This window comes from Beta vulgaris, chromosome 7 (genome assembly GCF_026745355.1).
Source record: "Beta vulgaris subsp. vulgaris cultivar EL10 chromosome 7, EL10.2, whole genome shotgun sequence".
NCBI classification, from domain to species: domain Eukaryota; kingdom Viridiplantae; phylum Streptophyta; class Magnoliopsida; order Caryophyllales; family Amaranthaceae; genus Beta; species Beta vulgaris.
Window position 1 is genome coordinate 59,549,784 of NC_079208.1, and position 22,636 is coordinate 59,572,419.

Here is a 22,636-nt window from a genome sequence, read left to right on the forward strand (position 1 = left end):
GGGGAATGGGAGAGGAAGAGGAAGGGGTGATGGTGGTTGAAGTGTTGGTGAGGAGGGATTTGGGGAATGGGAGAGGAAGAGGAAGGGGGGAGGGTGGTTGAAGTGGTGGTGATGAGGGATTGCGGGAATGCGGGAGAGGGTTGGTGAGAGTAGAAATCGAAAATAATAATAATAAAAACATCTTATTAATATGTTACAAGTCATTTGAGTGCATTTTGACGGACCTTCCTTATAATTGAAATTATACCGAGGAATAATACATAGTTGGAAGTACTAAAAGCGGACGCTAAAAAGTTGGTATTATTATCCATTTTTTCAAAAGTTTAGCATGTAATAAATCTCAAGATCTCCAAAATTCAAAAAATTACCAAAATTCAAACACATCTTCTCTGTCACTTCTACAGTTCTACTCCTCCTCCATTCCCTCCTTCAATTTCCTCGTTAAGTTAGCAGTTTAGATCTACACCCCCATTTTTGTTCTCACGAAAAACCCTAACATTCCTCTTCTTCTTCCAACCAAAATTTCCAGAGATTCAAACGAGGAATCACTTTATCTTATCTGCTCACATTTCGATGAATTAGCTGAAGTAGAAGACGACGACACCGCATTCTCATTGCTGTAATATTCTAATTTTCCTTGTTAAAATTCTGGATTTCCTCTTTTTTTGTTTTCTGGCAATTTCTTAAGCTTATCTTTCATTTACTTCTCTGGATTATATGTGTGAAATTCTGTGTAAAGATTTTGTATATGTTCCTTTTTTCTATGTTTGTTGATTTTCATGATGAGCTCAGATTTTTCGTTTTGAACCATTAATATACCATAATTAAGCTGATTATTCAATTGAGTAATTCAAAAACTTTGTGTTTCCTTGAATTATCAACTGACATTTTTATTTTATTTATTTTGAATATTGGATGTTTTGATCATGGGAAAGAACAATAGATTTTGAAGTTTGAGGTGTATTCGAAGTTTTTGGAGTTGGTTTGGATTGAAATTAAGTTGTCACTATACAAGTTCATCTCAATGTGTAGGGAAACTTTGGTTTAAGAGTCCGTTCTATCGAATTTATTTTGATTTAATTTAGTTTATCTATTTCAATTTAGTTGCGACACTTTTCAAATCATGGACTCTTGGCAATTTTTGGAGAGGAGAGAGATAGAGAAAGAAAATAAAAGGGTCTCATGTGTTAGGAGAGAGATAGAGAGAAGTTATTACCCAAAATGAAGTGTCACAATAAATTGAAACTTACTAAAATAGAAAGTGTCACAACTAAATTGAAACGGAGGAAGTAACTTATTGAAGTTTATTTTACAAGGCGTCAAAACTTATCTTTATAACCCAACTCTTGAAAAGATTGGTGACTTACAATACATTAAATGACCTTCATTTCGGTTTATCGTTTTAAATTCTGATGTTATTATACTATCACTGTTGTGCATGTTTTTGTAACTTGAGGCACGCATTGCGTGCATTTGAATTTGGTTGGAACTTATGTGAACTTTTTCAAAATTACTAATACTTATCTCAACTAGTCATTAATTATGTGAAGTCTAAGTGACGCAAAAAAGATATGGTTTGTTACAACATGTAAAAGCATTAAGTGGTTTATGGTTACAGGAAAGGAACAGATTGATTGTAAACTTAGTTCAAAGAGGTAAAGTTACTTGATCTTTTGATCTTCTGATATGAAGCATAAAGATTTTGCTGGTTACTGGAAGTATATTTTTTTAAGGGAGAAAGTTACTCTCCAAACTATTTGATGAATTATACATGCATTGTTGATTTGTTTAGCTGATAAGCTGAGCTTTCGATATCTTACTGCCTTACTGGAGATTTTTGTTTGGAAATAAAATTTCAGAAACATGGAGTTCACAGATGCTTATAAGCAGACTGGTCCTTGTTGTTTTTCTCCCAATGCTCGCTACGTTGCTGCTGCAGCTGATTATCGTCTGGTGGTCCGTGACACTCTATCATTTAAGGTGCTATAGCTATGTCAAATTGCTATTTGTTTCCCTATTCTACTTACGATTGTTTAGATGTTTAAATTATTTGAGATATTTGACGAAAATGAAATGGAATGATTTACTGTAAAATCTAGAGTAATGAGGTTCCAGGTCAACCTTTTCATGCATAGCACACTAGGTTTTCTTGTCATCACTGTGGAGATTTAGCATCTTCCTTCTTGGATATTACCACATGTGTTGTTTTGACCAATAAGGCACTAATCTCTGGCAACATATATCATTATAAGCTGTAAAGACTGTATTGTTAGGTCCGTATCCGAAAAGAACTATGACATTTTAAAAATACTTTTTGATCTTTTTATTTGAAGAGAATTTACCTGTACGAGTTCCACTTAGAAAAGTGTTGGAACCTTATGTTATGACAAGGAGGGAGTATATTTCATTCACTCATAGCAATCGGAAAAATGCTATGGGCACATTTCCCTTTGTTTACTCACTCTATGCAATAATGACAGAAATAATCTCTTCACTCATTTATTTTAAAATCTTAAAACTTCTGCTGTAGGATAGATAAGAATCCTAAGTTGAGTTTCCTTCTAATTGTTCCATCTATATCCATAACTCTCCGCTATCTATTAAATATGGCATGCCAATTGTTCTTACTGTGCAGGTGGTGCAGTTATATTCTTGCTTAGATAAGATAAGCTACATTCAGTGGGCCCTTGATTCTGAGTACATACTATGTGGTCTCTATAAGAGACCAATTATACAAGTATGGTCAATAACTCAACCCGAGTGGACGTGTAAAATAGATGAAGGTCCAGCTGGTATTGCTTATGCTAGGTGGAGCCCTGATAGTCGTCACATACTCACTACTTCAGATTTCCAGTTACGGCTGACAGTTTGGTCTCTACTGAACACTGCTTGTGTACATGTGAAATGGCCAAAGCATCCTGTCAAGGGAGTTTCATTCACTAAAGATGGCAAGTTTGCTGCAGTATGCACAAGACGTGACTGCAAGGATAATATCAATCTGTTGTCTTGTGATTCATGGGAGATAATGGGTGTTTTTGCTGTTGACACATTGGATTTGGCTGATATAGAGTGGTCACCTGATGATAGTGCTATTGTCGTCTGGGATTCACCTCTTGAGTACAAGGTACCTGGATGCTGCATTTCATACTCTATTTTTGATAGATATAGGTGATGTCAAATAATCCGTCAATCTCATTTTCAAATCCCCAGTCTTGCAAAAGTAAATTTTCTGATATGATTTTGCCAGTTGGTAAAACATTTCTTATGAGTTTTATGAAAAACTGTCATGCTTCTTTTCTTTCTGGTTTAGCATCTTACTTTCTTATTACTATTATAGTTTTTGTTTGCAATGATAAATAGCGTACTTTGTCAGAGTTGTTGGTAAGAAATCAAGGGGGGGTTTCACCTGTAAACAAAATGGGGATGGGATGGGGGATGTAACTAAAACAAGCATCTGAGAAGGTTCTTAGTTGGATTCATTTGGGTAATCATTGTGTGAATCTGTATATATTATTTTGAGAAAACAATTGCTCAGAATTTATACTTTTTTTTTGTGCAATCCCTGGAAATGGTGGTCTGTGTGGGGAAGATATGGTGAACTATTAGTAGCTCAGACATAAATCCTATTCACATAAAATCATCAAAACTGCATTGCAAAAGTTTTTGAGCTCTTCTTCGGCTGTGATATGAGGGCGTAAATCAACCACCTTCCCGTAAAAGGGGTTTGTGACAATTATTTCCATTGCAACACCTTACGAAATTTAGGATCCTGATTAGTGATTACGAGTGTGTTATCGGATTTTAATTACTGTTACTTGGTTAATGAGGATTGGGCTTAATTAGAGGTTTTGATCCATTTTGAAAGATTGAACAATGAAATCCTCTGATGTTCGTGTTTGGTAAATAGAGGATCAGAAGAGCTTTTTGGACAAAATTGCTAATTCTGAAGAAGCTGGTGGGGGGGGGGGGCTTTTTGGTGAGAGCGGATTGGACATGTTGAGGTGAAAGGACAAATGTGCTAGATACAATTAACTCTCAGCTATTCACCAAACACTTTTATACAATTAGCTAGTCATACCACTTCATACAATCAGCAAGGGCGTATGTCTTATTTTGCTGAGTATTGCACAAGGGATTAGTGATATCTAGTTATTGAAGGTCATGCAATGCATTCAATTATTCCCCATCTAGTTGAATTTCCGGTGGCCTAAGTGAGTTCTTTTAAATGGTTCACTATGTACAGGTCCTGATTTACACACCTGACGGGCGGTGTCTATTGAAGTATCAAGCATATGAAAGTGCTTTGGGTGTCAAGAGTGTTTCATGGTCTCCTTGTGGTCAATTTCTTGCTATTGGAAGTTATGATCAGATGTTGCGTGTTGTAAATCGTCTAACATGGAAAGCCTTTGCTGAATTTTTGCACTTACCTAATGTTCGTGGTTCCTCGTGTGCAGTTGTCTTCAAGGTTGTTTCTTTCACCTTCTATTTCCATCCATAATTTCTAGATGTCAGGATGCTAATGCCTTTGGGTGCTCATTATACCTGAATCTCTGTAAATGTCAGGAGGAAGATGAGCAGCCTCAGCTTGATATTGCAGGGTTGTCTTTGAGTGGTGATCCTTATGACGGCAATTTTGGTGAGTTTGCTTGTTAAGTTATGTTCTTAGAACGTCTTTGACATTTTCCGATTTTGGCATAGAGTATATTTGGAGGGAGTTCAGAAGAGCCTGTGTAGTAACTATATTCATAGTATCTCAACGAAGTTCACTTGTGCATCAAATCAGAACACCACAACTGTTCTTTTTCATGCTGGACACTTATTTCTCACCACCTTTTATTCTTCAACTTATGGATGTTTGAACCCCATTTTTCAATTAATTATGGGGTAAGGTTGATGTGATTGAACAGAATTGAATTGAGGATAGGAAAGTTATGGCAAGGACCAGGAAGTCTTCGGAACGTAGTTAGGAGACTCTTCTTGCCTCATGTTTGTCGAAAGATATGATTCACTCTAGAAAGGAGATTATGAACTCTATCATCTTTCTTTGAGCTTTACCAAGGAACATTATGGTGATTAATAAATTCAGCGAATGAAATGAACTCCCTTAATATACATGTGATTCCTGAGTAGTGCACCAAATTCTGTAAGCTGATGGACTTGGCTTAGATACACTTGTAGCCTTGAGGAACGTCATGGAGGTCCCTCTACCTGACATATGAACTGAACTTCTTCATCCCTACCATTTTGTAGGAATGCACCTATTTTGTGAACAACGATCATCGTTGACATATCCACCTATCCTCTTCTATTGGAATCTGCAAGGAGAAAACAATCAGCTAAGCAGTCTATCTAATGGAATGTCAATTTACAAGGAGGCACTCCTTATGTGGAGCTTAGCCTCCCTTGCTAATACCATCTACCAGGATAGAGAGTCAGAGAAGCCTTGTGAAGGACCCGAAACTTTAAAGCAGACCTAGGATCCTAAATAATACACGCTTTGAAGACCTTATTGAAAGAAGACTAACTGACTCTTTGACTTTGACCTGTGTTTCTCAGACACTTGCTGGACAAGCATGATGATTGTTTTCTCATTTGTGTTTCATTTCCTTGTCCGTCTCTGGTTTTTTTCCTCTCTATTCTGGGGTTTAGAAATTTTAAGTACGTTCTAGTTACTAGTCCAAGCCATGTTGCTTGTTGCTATTTTGGGCACTGAAGTAAAGTGTGTCCTGAGAGGCAGTATTGCTGAACTTTACTCTCCTACATTGGTTATTAGAGGGGAGGTCAAATTGAAATTAAAAATTGATTGTTCAACGTTAATTAGCTCTGACCTTGTTTTGATTTTTTAAAACGTGTGGTAGTAATATGTCTGGGATAAGGTAGCCATGTTGCATAGGCACTTTATTTGTAGCATTCCATGCATGCGATCTTTTCCTCCCCCCTTTATACAGATTGTTGATTTTGATGATCAGATTTTTATTCAGCACCTATAGACCAATGGAGAACTGATTGGTGTTGGAAATCACATTTGTGAAGTATTTGGTGCATAGCATGAATTTATGATTTCATCTAGTTGATGAGCCCTTTTCTTGAAGCAGATGTGTCGGAGAGACAAATAGGAGTTAAGTATGAAGTGGCGGAGTTACCAATTTCTTTGCCGTTTCAGAAGCCTGCCATGGACAAACCAAACCCAAAACAAGGCATTGGTAAGCTCATTGTTTTTCCTATCCTAGATGGATGACAAAACTGAATATGCATATTTTTTTTAGGTGCAATTGTTTCTAAAACAGGTGGTAGAAGTTTTCCATTACCATGCAACTGTACTATGGTATAATGGAATGCTGAAGTCTTCTGATAGCATGCATACATAATGAACCATTTTTGGGTTCCTAATTTAACCTGGTGACGTACTTTGAAGTACATGCCAAACATACAAATTTCTGTGTAAAAAGTTCAAAGTCTACCAACCATCATCCATGTAGTCAGTATCACAAAAGAAAATTGGAAGTTCCTGAGCTTGCCTCGACACTGCCACTTGTAGAATACTTTTTATCACGTCTCTTGCACCATCTTTGTATATGAGCTAACTAATCATAATATGCAAATTTGTGTTTTTTTTTTTTGGTTTTTGGCGCTTGGTATAAAAAATACAGGTAGTTTGTCTAGATTTATTGTGTGGTTGCTTATGTGGTGAGTGGAGCCTGTTAAATCGATCAAAGAGATTTATAGATGACTGAATTTCACTGTAGTTAATAATTTAGAAATCGTCGTGTAGGTCTCATGGCTTGGAGCAGCGATAGCCAGTATATATACACACGTGATGATACCATGCCAACTACCCTGTGGATATGGGATATGCAGAACCTTCAACTTGCTGCTATATTGTTGCAAAAGGACTCTATCAAAGCCGCAGTTTGGAATCCAACAACTTGTCGCCTAGCTTTCTGTACAGGAAGCTCTCATTTGTACATCTGGACCCCTTCTGGTGCATATTGTGTAAGCATTCCTTTGCCACATTTCACGATAGTTGATTTGAAGTGGAATTCAGATGGGACCTATCTGCTTGTCAAAGATAAAGAATCATTCTGCTGTGCTGCTGTGCCTATCTTGGCTGAATCTACTGATTATAGCTCAGATGACTGATTCATCAGTCATGGTGAAAGCCGCATGATAATCTTTATGTGCAGTTGGGGACTGGAGAGGCTTAGAATTTAGATGCTCAAGCACCTAAGCTCTAGTGCTGGTAGCAACACCGTGATTAGTTTTCACTTCTTCCGCATTGACTAAGATGATGGCAGTGTGTCTGTGTCAATTTAGCAAAGGAGTCAAGAGTGGAGAAACTTATTGTTGAAGGTGATGCCACTTCGATTGCTAACTTACATTTGAAGTCGTAGCTTGCTTGATTTGGGGGTCGTAATAGTCCATATCCGTTGGGTAATTCATTAGGATAAGGAGGGTGTCTTCTGACTTCCTTTCGTACTGGAAAAGAAGCCAAACATCATGCGCACAGCCTTGCTCACTTTGCGCTTAACAGTACATATGTAATTTATTACGTAGTTTATGTCTTACCTTCAAAAGCAAAACAAAAAAAAAAGTTTCTATGTCTCTTTTCTGTCTTGTTAAATCTTGAAGTATTGTGCTGTAATGGAAGCAGCTATGATTTTCTCTAATGTCATTATGGTGAAGTCTTGTGGCCTTTCCTTTTCGAAAAAACTGATTGTGCACAAAGTGGTGTATTTTAACCTCAATATGGAGAAACTAGCACCATCATCTAGCACGAATGTTTCTAACAAAATGGACAATTTTCTGTACTAGAATGAACAGTAATTGATTAACGAGCTGAAGTATTGTAACAAACGAGTTTTATAAGAGGCACTTCTTTTAGCGATAGGAATAGACTCAACAGAAACTAAGTAGCACACATAATTTATCATGGTAATGTTGGTTTGCAACGTATATAACCCTATATCCAATCCGAGCATAGCTTTGGCACATTGATGCGCTAAACCTATAAAGCGTCAATTGAATTAAAAAAATAGTGAAGTATAATCAATATACTCTCAAACAAGTATGCCATTGTTTTACGTAAATTGCCAAATTATTTATGAGTTACATCAACTAATGAATCATACCAGTTAGTTTCAGTTTTAGCCGAGTAAAATTTAGGTCTAATCACCTTTAAAACTATTATCAATCAATATATCATAACTAATTATACATCTACCCCATTTTAATTTTTATGTTACGCTAATCAACTTTGGTTCGGGTCATTAACATTGCGTCACCAATTTCTTTCGGACACAAATACGAACCTCGGCGACTAGGTTTCGGATCGGACCCATCGTGCCGGGTTAGTCTTGCGCGCCCTCCGTGTCTTTACTTCCAAGAAAACAACATTTTCCTGTTATACGCTCGCTTTCAAAAAGAACACAAAAAAAGTCTCTCTTTCTCCTGTGGAATTCCATGAACCCCGAGTTGACTCAGAACTGAGTTGAGTAAAAACTAAAAAACATCAATGAGTAGCGACTCGGGAGCAGAATCTGCGAACGCGCAAAATGTTGCAGAAAAACCTCAAAATCAAGTAGAAAGATTTCACCTTCCTACACCTGAAGAAATTCGTGGCCAAGATATTTGGAACAACTGTGCAGTACGCAGCCTCGTCAGTGGTGTAATGGGTATATCGTATTTTTTTCCAACTTTGTTGTTTTGAATTTCATGTCATTATGATTTTGGGACTGTTTTTTATTTGTTTTGTATTGGTATTTGGTAGTGTTATGATTTGTAGTTTAAGAAGGTAAGATTTTTGGGTGATTGATGGTTATGCATATATTTTTTCAACTTTGTTGTTTTGAATTTCATTTCATTATGATTTTGGGACTGTTTTATGTTTTTGTGTTTAGACTGTATGGTTGTTATTTGTAGTTTAAATTTGGGTTGAGTTGTTACTATCAGGTGTTCGATGAAATTCCTGAATCACATTTTGTACTCCCATGCTATTATGTTAAAACCCGTTGTTTGTTGTGCACATGTGAGTTTTTCCATATTGGAGAAAGAGTAGAGAAGGTAGGAGTTACTTCTACTGTTGCCAATTGGTTTTAGTGTGGAACCTCCTTTGGGCTTGTAAGTGGACCAAACTCTATACCTTATTGGGTTGTTCAGGCCCATATTCAATTCTATCAAATTTGTCAGGTTTTGATGTTCGATAGGATTATATGAGCTGTAATTTAATTGTGGTAATGTGGATATATGTTTGTTGAGATGGTGATGCTTGTCTTAAGATCATGATGATTTGAGTAGTGTTGTAGCCTTGTAGGAGTATGTGGTAGTGGAAGTGGTTTTTGTGATCTTTATTATATTGCCATTGGATATAGCATCAGTTCAAATGGGAGTCTTATGTTAAGATCACGATGGTATGTGGTTGTGAAAGTTATTATTTGTGCATAATTTCATCAGTATGGGGAATTGTTACTGCGATTGTATATGAATCGATAATGTGGTACCTAAAATCTAAAGCTGCCCATCCCTTTAGTTATTGTATGAACTATTATGATGATGTTGTAAGTTGTAACAGATATTTAAGTTTATTAAAGTTCTTATTCACCCCAAAAAGAAAAAGTCTAAAGCCGGATAGAGGTTGTAGATGCTTAGGACATTGTGTTCTTTAGGAGCTTAGAAGCATCCCGTTAAGACATTATTCTTATAAATGGACACGGTTTTTGTTGTTATCGTTCCTGCCAAATTTTCACCTCAATGGCAGCCTCGGTATATATGTGATTATCTGATGTGTAAGCTATACAGAAGATTGATAGTGAAGATTGAAAATGATTTACTGGTTTTTTTTGTTGAGAGTCACTGGTTTCGTAGGTTTTTGTTAGTGTGTGACATAACAGCTTCAGAGTTCTGTCTTAAGCTCCCTTGTTGATATTGCTGCTTTTTATTTGGAAATTTTGTAGGAGGTGGTCTTGGGGTGATGATGGGTTTCTTTTTTGCGGCGTTGGAAAATCCGATCATGCAAGATACAATGACAACCAGGCAGCAACTTGCTTATACAGCTAAGCAAATGGGTCATAGGAGCTGGAGTAATTGCAAGACATTTGCGTTAATGGGCTTAGTTTTCTCAGCTGCGGAATGTGTTATTGAGAAGGTACTTTTCATTTGACAAAGAATCACAAATTACTTCTACATGTAATTGGTTTGAGGGACTAACTATCGCTTTGACTTTAGGCTCGGGCGAAACACGACACCACAAATACAGTGGTTGCCGGATGTGTGACTGGTGGTGCAATTTCAGCAAAAGGTTGGACATCTGAATCTTTTCATTTCTTCCATGCTCTCGCTTTTCTAATGCTTGTTGCTGCATTTAAGGGGATGTGTTTGTCTGATATAAATTGTTATTTGCCATGTTTGATCAATTTATATTAGTAGGAGTTAAGTTCGGTGGCCTATTCAATTGATTGATTATTTACAATCAATAATAACGCTGAACATAAACACAAGAAACAAACTTAGAAACCTGAGAATTGTGAGGAGATCTTTCAACAATGCACTAGGACTTTGAATAGTCATGTTGCTAGACAATTAATCAGTACAGAAAATTGTTTAGAGGTTCTTGGTTATTTGCTTTATTCATAACTTAATAGTGCTGAGTTTTTTGTGCGGCTTTCTGACCCTGCCTAGGGCAGTAACCTGGGGCTGGGTGCTGTGTATTCCGAGACATATAAGCTTTCAGAGTTCAAACGGAAGCTAATCGCTCTTGTTTTTTGTTATATAACTTAATGTTAAACCCTTCGTCCCCAATGTAGGGAGTGTGAATGCGTGCTGTTTATATGCTTTTTTTAACTTGGGGCTTGGTTCTAGACTTCTGGATTAATAATTGTTCTATGTGGCTTATACATGATTTTAACACTTTAAATTGGATGAAAGTTGCTTACTACGATTTCATGAGTTAAGCTGTATGTTCTTGTATGTTCGTTGCTCAGGATTGAAAAGTTGTCTCACACTCTAGTTGGGCTTTTATGTTCTTAGCTCTTCTTAGATATGTGGCCTTTTCTACCTTCTCTATTAGTTTTTACTTGTAATCTTTCTACCTCCATCTTTTTTTTTTTTTTAAACACTGAGGTTACCTCCATCTTTTACTCACTGCTTTTAAAGACAATCAGGGACCTTTTCCCCTTCTACTCTAACTTCTCTATTAGTCTTGAATATGAGGTAAGGTGGCACACACCTCGCAGTGGGGGATCCAATTTGAACATCTATATCTTTAATAATTATTAATAAGTTTTATTAGAGTTTGAAATTTTGAAAATGTAGGCTAATATAATGATCTTTTTACTTATTAACATTTGTTTTTATACATTAATCAAAAAATGAGGTCAAACTTAGTATATAGATAAAATTTTGCCTTCTATGACGCTGAGGAAGTATGTTTTATCATTATTATATCGACCGATTCCACATGTAGGTATATGAAGAGTTGATTGTTGGGGGTAAAAGAAAAGGTATCCAAAGAAGAAGAGGGCGGTGATTTTAGCAGACTAGCAGTATCTCTGTTCACTCACAAGCGATGTCTTCCCTTGTGATTGATATATTTACTGGAAATCTTTTTGTGCTCACCAATTATGCTCAAATTCTGTGGTCTGGTTGCATCAACTAATTGATACCAGATATTGTAGTTGTCCTTGGTTTATAGTACGATTTTGATAGAGATCCTTTTACTTCTGTTTTGAAACTTACCCATGTGATGTATGTTTTAGGTGGTCCTCAAGCAGCTTGTGTTGGTTGTGCTGGTTTTGCTGCATTTTCAGTTATCATTGAGAAAGTGATGGAGAGATATGAGTGATTCGACAACAATTTGTTGAGCCATCATCATCAGACTTGCATTACTGGAGTTCTAATGCACGGCCTAGGTTGTTGCTGATATTTTCTATATTCATGTTAGTCTGATTGTTGTTAACTCAGGATCATCAATGCATTACTTCACAGAAGTAATCCCTAATTTTGCTCTGTGCCCTTATCTATTACAGAATATCCAGTTAGGCATATACCATATTTTTTTTTTGCTTGAAGGTATCGTCTTAAGTACCTGTTTGTGACATTATATTAATACAACTTAAATGAGTTTTACTTGAAACTTGAGTGGTTCTTGCTTGCAGGCCCTATGTTTCTTTCACTTCATTCTTGTTGAGCTAGAATATGGAGTAATTTATTGCCTAGAACTTACTATTGTTGATTAAAACTAAGTTTTACTCATTCTATTGTGTTCTTTTTATCATCTGTCAAGTTTGACAATGTAATTCACCACTGGTCCGAAGGTATTGAGATTCAATATCAAATACCTCAGCACTTTACAGAATGAACCAAAAGCTCAATAGATAGTATGGTTGTGCATTGGGGCATAGAGATTGTTCAACGAAGACGTCGAACCGGCGAAGAAAAACAGGAAACATGTGTATGGTTTACATGGGGAATTGCATGTTATACTGTGTGCGGATCACTTGTATGTTTTTACTATATCAAATTTGTTAGAAACAGAATGAGAGCAATGGCTTAAGAAAAGGATTTCAAGGCTATGTTGTGGTAGGAGACCACTGATTTGAAAGTAATTACGACCCCACAATGGTGGTAATAGGCAATGGTTACCAAGGTTAACACAACAATACACATAGTCACCAGTCACCACTCATCACTAACAAAGAGTGCTTTGGAGTATAGCACGCATTATCCAGGAAAAAGGAGAGAAGAGAGGCGAGTTTTTCTGCGTATAGGAAATGGAGAAGGGATCAGATCAAATAGGACAAAAATCTATAATGCTTATACTTTGTTAGGTGTGGAAATCACAACTATAATTATGGTCAGTGATAAATGACCATTTTGATTTATTCAAATCAGTATGTTAAACACTTGAGGATGTTCAAAAGGAAACTATTTAAAAAAGAAGCTCAGCTCAGCTCTAATTTCTAGATGAAGAAGGATATACTACCTTCGTTTCTTAATAAGTGCAACATTTTCCTTATTTGGAATAGTCACAATAAGTGCAATCAAGCTCAAAATGGTAAAAAAAAGTTCAATATTATTACAAATATGCCACCAAAAAGCAAGAGGGGACCACAATCTTTTTGTTTCATCACTTAAATTACTCTACTTTATTGTGGTCCCAGCTTTCTCTCTCTACATTCCTTGGTACTCTTCCACTTTCTCTATGTTGCACTTATTAAGAAACGGAGGAAATATATAAAGAAGGAAAACGATCTCTTGAATCTCGATGACCAATGTGGAACGAGGTATAAAAGAAGGCTTTTGAAAGCCTTTATCAAATAAAATTATAGCCTCAAAGCAACAAGCTTTTTAAGTAGCTTTTAGTATCTTGATTCCGTCAAAACACTAATTAGAAAAATAATAGTATTTGGCAAGGTAGTAATATAAGTAACTTTTAGTAATACAAGTAGTGTTTTAGTAGTGTTTATCAAAAGCTACAATGTGTAGCTTTTGGGGTAGCGTTTAGTGATGCATAAATTATATACTAAAGTTTTGTTCCAGTTTTTCACTAGTTATTTGTAAACCGCTTCTTTTACCGAACATCAATATCTTATACAACTACTCTTACAGCTAAAAACTACCACCACATCTACTATTGTCAAACACGCCCTAAGACTTTTAATAACCACAAAATGTCAAACTCAAACAATGTACGAGCTTTTTGCTCGATCGTCAATCCCAATTACTATTTTTTTTAATCCATATGAACCACGAAAGCAGTTTAAATACAAAAAAAAGGGAAGATGATTCAAACCTGCGACCTATTGTTCACAACACCTCAATCTTAACCACTAGGCTAAGACATGAGACATCCTTGGTATCCAACTACTTCCTCCGTTTTTTTATAGATGCTATATTTCCCTTAAATGGAAATGTCAATAGATGCTACATACCATAAATGGATTCCTTCTCACCATAAAAATCTTAAAATACTATTAAAAAGTTGGTGGTCCCCCACCTTTTCTTTTAAAATACTCATACTTTTTCCTTAACAAATGGTCTTTTATTCAAAAAGTGGTGGTCCCCTACTTTCTCTCTCTACATTTCTTAAAAAAACCCCCACTTTCTCTATGTAGCAAGAATAAAAACACGGAGGAAGTACATAGTAAAAAATGAGGTGAAAGGTGACAAGCCTCACAAGTCACAACCAGACCTTGCACTCAATACGCCAAAAATGTCGACAACAACAAGAGACGAGAAAGTGGTATGCGTCACCGGTGGTAGCGGCTACATTGGCTCTTACCTCGTCTCTCTCCTCCTTTCACGCGGCTACACTGTTCATGCCACCGTCAAAGACATTAGCTTCGTTTCTTTCTCAACATTATTACCACTTTTTCCATAAACTCTTCATTTTCTTCTTCTAATACTAACAATTTTGTTTTTGTTGTCATGTCACAGATGATGAACAAGAAACGAAGCATCTAGAATCCCTAGATGGTGCTGAAACTCGCCTTCGATTGTTCCAGATTGATCTTCTTCAATATGATTCTATCGTTCCCGCCATTTCCGCCACCTCCGGTGTTTTCCACCTCGCTTCCCCTTGTATCGTCGATCAAGTTCACGATCCTCAGGTCTTTTTTATACTCCCTCCGTCCCAGAATATAGTTCTCATTTTCATTTTGGGTGTCCCGGAATATAGTTAGTCATTTTCATATCTAGTTCCACATTTTTCCATAATTTGTGTAGAAAAATTGTATCCTATCATTTATTTGTTTCTTGAATTTTATTTTTTCTTTTGTTTATTCAACCAAAATGTTACAATTAATGCTCTTTCACCAATTATTCTCCATTCTCTTTCTTAAAATCATCTTTTTCCATACAATATTTATTTAAATAAATAAAAAATCTTTACTATCTGATTCTATTTGCATAAATTACTGTGAAATAAAAGGAAAATAAGAACTATATTTTGAAATGGGGGGAGTATATTCCCTTGTTCCGATGTAAATGTAACACTCTTCTCGAAAAGCTTTGACATACAATAAAGTGGTACTGATTCCTTGATTGAGTGACCATAAGGGTTGTCAACCCTCTTATTATTGAATTTTCATTGGCTAGGAATACATTAAAACATTATTTTTATATCTATTATCTCTTCATTTAGTACATATATATCAATATTTTATTCTAGTATGTCTCAGAGGATTGACAACCCTAAAGGTTCCTCAAATATTCTCAGTCAAGGTATAACTTTAACCATTAATATTTCTAATTATGTATTGGTAAAAGTGATGAAAAGTTATATTATGAAAACAGTCATTGAAATAAATTCAACAACATTTTTATATGATGATTTGTGTTTTTATATATTAGCAAAAGCTATTGGCAAAATGAAGTGTGTGAATACTGTAAAAGTCAAAATGTTGCACTTAAAAAGAAATAGAGGATGTATTATTTTGGGACGGAGAATATACTTTTTTTTAAAAAAAGATATTTGAATTTATAAAATTGATGAATTTTCATGGAACTGAGAAGTTTGAGTGATAACAGAGTCAATTGCTTGATCCGGCAATAAAAGGGACGAATAATGTATTGAGAGCTGCAAAAGAGGCAGGTGTAAAACGCGTAGTGGTGACTTCTTCTATTTCTGCTATTACACCTAGCCCTAATTGGCCTGCTGATGTTGTTAAAGGAGAGGATTGTTGGGCTGATGTTGAGTACTGCAAGGAGAAAGGGGTAACTAGCTTTTTTTATATTTGAATCATTTGTTGAATTTATAATGTTTGAATTGATGTTTTTTTTTGTAGAAGTTAGTTGCTGATTTAGTTTTTCTTTTGATGCTAATGTGGAGTTTATGATGACGGCGATTTCTTGTAATGGCGGCTCAATGAATAATTTGAGTTTGATGATTAGAATTATCAAAATGATTTAAGTGTTCATTTTGATGTTATTGATTGATTTTGTTGGTTGGTGAAATGTGAACAAGAAAAGTTTGATTATGAGTTACTTCGCTTATGGTATACTTTTGGTGTTTATCATTATCATTGCATACCATTTGGTTGCCTTAACATAGAACATCGATTCATTTGATAAGTCTGTCATAACTCATTGTTTAATATTGAGGTAAGATTAAAGCTCATTTTGCTGTATTGATGCGATGTTCAAAGTTAATCTATTAAACTAAAGCAAATTTTTTGACCAAATCTAACGGAATGCCTATTATGTGTGAAAGCACTACAAGTTGATTTTGGATCGGAGGAGTTCCAGAAATGAGTTATGCTTTTAGTGTGTCTTTTGTACTTTAGGCTGTTAAGGTGATTTTGCTTCTCAAGTCAACTGGTTATTCTGTGTCTCTTCTAATACTTCATTTCTTAGTTTCCGATGTATGTTTACTTTTGGCTTTTAAGAACATTTCTACAATTGGTTTGACGGTATTGTGCTAACTGACAAGCACTTCTTATTCTAGTTGTGGTATCCACTTTCCAAGATATTGGCTGAAAAAGCAGCTTGGGAATTTGCTAAAGAGAACAACTTGGACGTGGTTGTGGTCAATCCTGGCACTGTGATGGGGCCAGTTCTTCCTCCCACACCAAACGCAAGCATGTTAATGCTACTTCGCCTTCTTCAGGGTAATTATTATTGCTAGATGCCTACCATTTCTTGAATGTAATTTAGCAACTTGATATCTTCCAACCTTTCTTCAAATTTGACCAACTCTATCACTGTTTGGCAATTATATGTGAGCAACTTGTCAGTCACCGAGTAAGCAATGCTGTTCTTGACCTTCATAAATAATCTATGCCTCCGGCATGATTTTGGTTAAATTGTTATATGAGGTGCATATTGTTTAGAATCTTCTAATGACGACCTTCCTTCAACTTGAATGGTTTACGTAGTGTAAACTTACCCTTGTTAGACCTTTCTTTGCCAGGATCCTCACTGAGATGGTTGTCGTCACGTGTCTTGCTCTAGATTTGTGAGTCATTGGCTGAAAAGAAGGATATTTGCAAAATTGATTGGTTTAAACGTGATCGTGGTTTGAATGCTTCTTGAACAACATTCATCTTGACCTTCCTACACTATGCCGTTGTGTAATAGACTAGCCTAGGGGGGGCAGGGGTATTTTAGTAAGATACTTTAGTTAATATGTTAGCTTGCGGAATAAGGCAAATTCATTATAAATAGAGGAGATTAGGGAGAGAAGAATGTATGAAGAAAATATTGGAGGATTTAGTAGTTTAGTTTTGGGAGCGAAACTCTCTCGAATGCTTGTTACTATCTTGTTCACCGTCAAATTCTGTTATCTACCTTAGTGATGCTAATTCATTACACATTGACATGATCCATGTTAAGTTGTATCTGGTGTGCTCTTGTTGATGGTCTTTTACAGGTTTCATTTCTGTCTCATGAACAGTTAAGTTTGTCTACACATCATACCCTCACTGGATTTTGCTTTGGCAAGATTCTCATTAAGCGGTAGTGCCTTTGTTGCTTAGATTTTCAGATGTCAAACTTTACCATCCGTCCTTCATAGCTCATACAAGAAAAAGAAGGAAAATAATGTGAAATTACTGTTAGTTCCACATTGCTAGTCTGATACTAGCAAAATCTTAAAAACCAATCTGGAGTAAAAATTTAGTTCTGCTTGCATTTCAAGTCTATCAATTCAAGATATCCTATTCTTAAGATTTCTAAATTGCAGGCTGCACGGAAACTTATCGAGATCTCTTTATGGGAATTATACATGTTAAGGATGTAGCCCTGGCACACATTTTAGTATATGAAAACAAGTCTGCTACTGGAAGACACTTGTGTGTGGAAGCTATATCACATTACGGTGACTTTGCTGCCAAAGTTGCAGAACTATTTCCAGAATATAAAGTGCCAAGGTAACCTCTGCTATATATTTCTAAGAATAACGTGTTTAGCTTAGTCTTCAAATAGTCTGACAAGTATTGTACAAAATTTCTAGGCTCGTGTTAATATAAAGAAACAAAATCGTTCGTTGACTTTTTGGTTTGGTTCTGCACCCTGAATTTGATCACCCAATTCATAGCTTTACCTAAAGCTGGAAATTCAGGTCAACAACTCATGCTTATGTTTTGGTCCCTTGTCGATTTGGGGTTGTACACAAATTATATCAAAAACTATATGAACTCTAAGATACTCGCTGAATATGGCAAAATGATGAAACCGGATCACATTCAGGCTGATTCCTTGTATGTGTCATGTGGACTTTGGGATTCTCTCAATAATTTTGTGTTCGCGTTGTGTCAGTTTCAGTTATGTTGTGTCAAAGATTGCCAACTTTATCTATACTTTAACTCATTCAAGCTGTACCTGTCTAACCTAGCAGTTTCTAAAGCTCATGATCCAGTTTCTCGTATCATCATATGAAACTGATATTCTGGTCCTCAACCTTCAATGTTTATGTACAGGTTGCCACGAGATACGCAGCCAGGGCTGTTGAGGGCCAAGGATGCATCAAAGAAGCTAATGGATTTAGGTCTGCAATTCATACCAATGGATCAAATAATCAAGGAGTCTGTTGAGAGCTTAAAGAGCAAAGGATTTCTATCTTGAAATTGTTTTACAAAGACTTCTCATCCTAGCTCAGATCAGAAGGCAGAAGCTATATATATATCTTAATAAGCCTTCTGTTAATTGTTAAGTGTTGTTCTTGTATACTGCGTATGATGTTGTATCAAGTGTTTAGCAACCTTGGCCTGAACCATAACTTGTCCTAGGGCCTTAATATATGAGGTTTTGACATCGACTCTTGAGCAATGTCTAAAACATTATAGTATTTGGATAGAAAACACTAGCTATTGGGTCTAGCGATGCCATGGATTATTTTCCGTGTTACATTCAGTGTACAACACGACTATTATCATTTATAGAAGGTAATCTATCATTACGACTATAAAATTGTGGACGTCATTTAGCTTAGTTGGTAAAATTTTATAGGGATGATACCTAAGATCTGAGATTGAATCTCGCCTACATTTGAACTAAGTGGTTAAAGGTTTCAAATCTCTTATAAACATTTGACAATTTTTTAAGGAAATGACAGGTAAGAGATAATATGGCTCCATGTCACCATTTGAAATAGAGTGATACATGGTAGCTCGTGTAACAACATTATATATAATTTCATATTTTAAAAACATAGGCTAATGGAATTAATAGTTGGCCTTGAATTTTTTTTTTTTTACAAATAAGATATATTAGTTTGGTGGTAGTAATACGACATTTGAAGTGAACAGTCACAAGTTTGAGATCTTTTATAAGCATTTTGATCATATTTTAGAGCAATGTCATGCAAAAATATAATGTGACGTCATGTCAGCGTCTAAATAAAGTGATGCGTGACCATTAAGCTTAAAAGCTAAAACCAAAAATTAATACTTCACTGCTCAATTAAATATTTACAACGCCAACCAAGAATGTCCAGGCCTACTGGTTAAAATTAAGGTGCTGTAAACGATAGATCACAGGTTCGAATCTTCTTTCCCTTCTTTATACTTTATACGGCCTTCGTGGCTGAGAGATTTGCTATTGAACTAACAGCTTGATATCTTAGGTTTGTATGCCTTATGTTTTACACTTTGAACTTTACAAAAATCACATGAAACCCTAAGAATATTAAGTGAACAAAACTCCTAGTGTTTTCTAGTTCTAGAAAATGCAGGATGTTTAAGAAGAGATAGTGCATTCAGTCTATGGATTCCAATTTCAACTTTGATGATATCGTAAAATTTGCGCCATTATATTAGTTTCCAATTGTAGTGTTATTTTAGAGCTAAAATAAGAGATGTAATTTCGTGAAAGTGGTTTCAGTTTGGTTGGAGGAGGTCTGCTCTTATTTGGTACTACTATAAACTGAATGGATTGATTCCATTTCTTATTGAATATAGGTAATGTAGAAGATTAGACTACCTAGTGCATTCCAATTGTCCCACTTAATTTGGTTCACTGTTTTAGAAATTTGAAGATAAATGTCATTTTTGCAAGAGGAAAAAATAGGGTAAGACCGTAAGAATGCGTTTTTTTTTTTAACAGTGGAGGTGGAAAATATATGTTATTCCGACATTTTTATTTACCTCGAAAATTAGGTATCGTGTTGTGTCGTGTTTGACACTTCCTTAGCTTTCTGCCATCTCTCCATTTATTCACTAAAGACAATTGATTGTGATTTGTGCTCAAAAAGTCAGCAAATTAGTGTTTCATGATGTTTTAATTTTTTTTTTTTTGAGGGGTCATAATGTTTTTAGAGAACGTATTGTGTCGGACTCGTCCGACCATAATCTTGGTCGGACGACTTTCAGGTGGTTCCAATTTTTTTCCAGGTAGTCTTCATTTTTTTTCAGGTGGTTCCAATTTTTTTTCAGGTAGTCTTCATTTTGTTTTCAGTTAGTCTTCTTTGTTTTTCAGTGGGTTTTTGTGCTTTAGTTAGACTTACTTGGGTTTCAGTTGGTCTTTATTCTTTTCAGGTAGTCTACATTTTTCTTCAGGTAGTCTTCATTTTGTTTCAGTTAGTCCATTATTTCTTTCAGTTTGCCCATTATTTCTTTCAGTTGGTCCAACTGAAAGAAAAGAAAGTCCAACTGAAAGAAAAAAAAGTCCAACTGAAAGAAATAAAACAAAGTCTAACTGAAAGAAAAAAAAAGTCTAACTGAAAGAATAAAAGACACCAACTGAAAGAAAAAAAGAACTAACTGGAAGAATAAATGTGAAGAAGATGCCAAAGACACATTAAGAGCACCAAACAACAACAGCGGGTTGAAACTCCGGCGAATGAGGGTTCTCCGACTCACCTGAATTCTGTTCCTTCTGATTTTTCTGCTGAAGTTGGTGCACTGGACAACAAATCTCTTCCTGAAGAGCTTTCAAGAAATGTTGTGTTTCTATCGTGCGACAATTCCGGTTCTATCGTGCGACAATTCCGGATGAAGATGAGTAGAGGAGAGAGAAAGAGGTACATTTACTATTCATTCAGACTTTTAGTATGTATGCAGTATGTATGTATCATTGTCATCTATCCTAATCTTGATATCATCTGCAAATGACTAAGGTTCTCTGCAGATTCCATTTGCTGACTTTTCAAATCATGATGGACTCTCTGAGTCTGTTGTTCTATGTGATGAAAAAGAACAAGTTCGGGAGGAAGTGAAAGTGGAGATTTTTGGATTTTAAATTTGTTTCAACAAATTCAGAGTACTGGGCTCAGCCCGTCTGACAATATATGCATTGGGTCAGACGGTCTGACCCAATACTTTCACATGTTTTAAATTGATAATAGGATTTGGCATTGGAGGCAAAAAGCCAAGAAAACACTAAAAACGGTGTTCAAGACTCAAGAGGACTCTTCAAAGAAATACAAATCATACAACAGAGAGTCATTCAAAGCTAACATCATACCCAAAAAAAATCACAAAACAAAATCTTACGTTATGTCAAAAAAAATCTGAAACGAAAAGTAGAAATTTCTAAAAAATTGAAAATGTGAAATGATTCAGTTAACATACATAAATGCAAAAGTGGATTAAAAATTAATTTAACCAATTCTAATTATTTGAATAGTTATATCGAAAACTATAGTTTATTTTATAATTACCCGAACATTTTCATATATACATCAATTGGAAAAATCGAGCATAAATTAGTACTTCCTCCGCTTCTTAATAAGTGCAACATAGAGAAAGTGGGAGAATACCAAGGAAATATGTAAAGAGAGAAAGTTGGGACCATAATAAGGTAGAGTAATTCAACATTCAAGTGATAAAACAAAAAAGTTGTGGTCCCAAAGGCTAAAACCCTAGCCTCCTCTCTCCTTTTCTCTCTCTAAAACCCTAGCCTCCCTTATCCCTTTTTCATCAATTAGGAGGCTGCCATGGATGTTTTTATCCATGGTAAGCCCATTTTTCCCTTTTATTTTCAGTTTTTAGTTCATTTTCTTGTTTTGTTCAATAAATTAGTATCTCTTTATGAGATTTTCTCAAACCCTTTTATGGGGTTTTTAGTTTCTGTTTTGGAAATCTCCTTCTCCCTATGGGAGTTGTGAGTATGGTTCTTTTGTTTTTAGGTATGAGAAATTATTCTCATTGGTTGAAGTTCGAGATTCAACCTGAAGAATTAGGGTTTCACAACTTTTGTAAAATTATGAAAGACTATTGGAGTACGTTCATCCCAAAATTTCCGCATCTGCAGATCGTATGCCGAACCAGAGCGAACTCACAGATTGCATTGCTTCAGATGAAGATTTTTATTAAGGCAAAATTAAGTCAAATCTGCGATGTTTACATTTCTAGGGTGATATGTATTTCTATTAGAATTTTATGTTTTTCAGAAATGACTTATAAGTGCCGTTTGGCGAAATATTAATGAAATCACTTTTCTTTCAAAAAAAAAAAAAAAAAAAGTTGTGGTCCCCTCTTGCTTTTTGGTGGCATATTTGTAATAATATTGAACTTTTTTTTTACTATTTTGAGCTTGGTTGCACTTATTGTGACTATTCCAAATAAGGGAAATGTTGTATTTATTAAGAAACGGAGGTAGTATTACATATTTACATGTATACCATTAAAAAAAACCCACTAATGAAACTTTTGGCGGGAAAAATTTAGAAAATGTCTCCCACATCCTTATAAGCAACTCTCCATAT

The 22,636-nt window shown here is 35.5% G+C and overlaps 3 protein-coding genes across 5 annotated transcripts; all 3 read left to right on the top strand.

Annotated features, from left to right (window-relative positions):
• Window positions 1–256: 256 nt before the first annotated feature.
• Window positions 257–7,667, top strand: LOC104900232 (uncharacterized). Of its 3 annotated transcripts, none has more exons than XM_010687608.4 (7): window positions 257–619; window positions 1,860–1,980; window positions 2,636–3,124; window positions 4,244–4,465; window positions 4,564–4,636; window positions 6,093–6,203; window positions 6,773–7,667. In XM_010687608.4, the coding sequence occupies exons 2-7, from the start codon at window positions 1,864–1,866 to the stop codon at window positions 7,138–7,140; spliced, it is 1,380 nt and encodes a 459-aa protein (XP_010685910.1). In that variant the 5' UTR covers window positions 257–619; window positions 1,860–1,863; the 3' UTR covers window positions 7,141–7,667. The 3 variants fall into 3 exon arrangements, with proteins under 3 accessions (XP_010685910.1, XP_010685911.1, XP_048503838.1); XM_010687609.4 differs by having other exon boundaries at window positions 258–619; window positions 6,096–6,203; XM_048647881.2 differs by lacking the exon at window positions 257–619 and having other exon boundaries at window positions 1,199–1,980.
• A 702-nt stretch (window positions 7,668–8,369) lies between these two features.
• On the top strand, window positions 8,370–12,127 carry LOC104900233 (mitochondrial import inner membrane translocase subunit TIM22-4). The gene is made up of 4 exons (XM_010687610.4): window positions 8,370–8,672; window positions 9,951–10,141; window positions 10,222–10,294; window positions 11,751–12,127. The coding sequence occupies exons 1-4, from the start codon at window positions 8,513–8,515 to the stop codon at window positions 11,834–11,836; spliced, it is 510 nt and encodes a 169-aa protein (XP_010685912.1). The 5' UTR covers window positions 8,370–8,512; the 3' UTR covers window positions 11,837–12,127.
• Window positions 12,128–14,139: 2,012 nt separating this feature from the next.
• Window positions 14,140–18,744, top strand: LOC104900234 (cinnamoyl-CoA reductase 1). Its single transcript, XM_010687611.3, has 6 exons — window positions 14,140–14,333; window positions 14,431–14,603; window positions 15,523–15,708; window positions 16,439–16,601; window positions 17,675–17,861; window positions 18,411–18,744. The coding sequence occupies exons 1-6, from the start codon at window positions 14,207–14,209 to the stop codon at window positions 18,553–18,555; spliced, it is 981 nt and encodes a 326-aa protein (XP_010685913.2). The 5' UTR covers window positions 14,140–14,206; the 3' UTR covers window positions 18,556–18,744.
• Window positions 18,745–22,636: the final 3,892 nt, after the last annotated feature.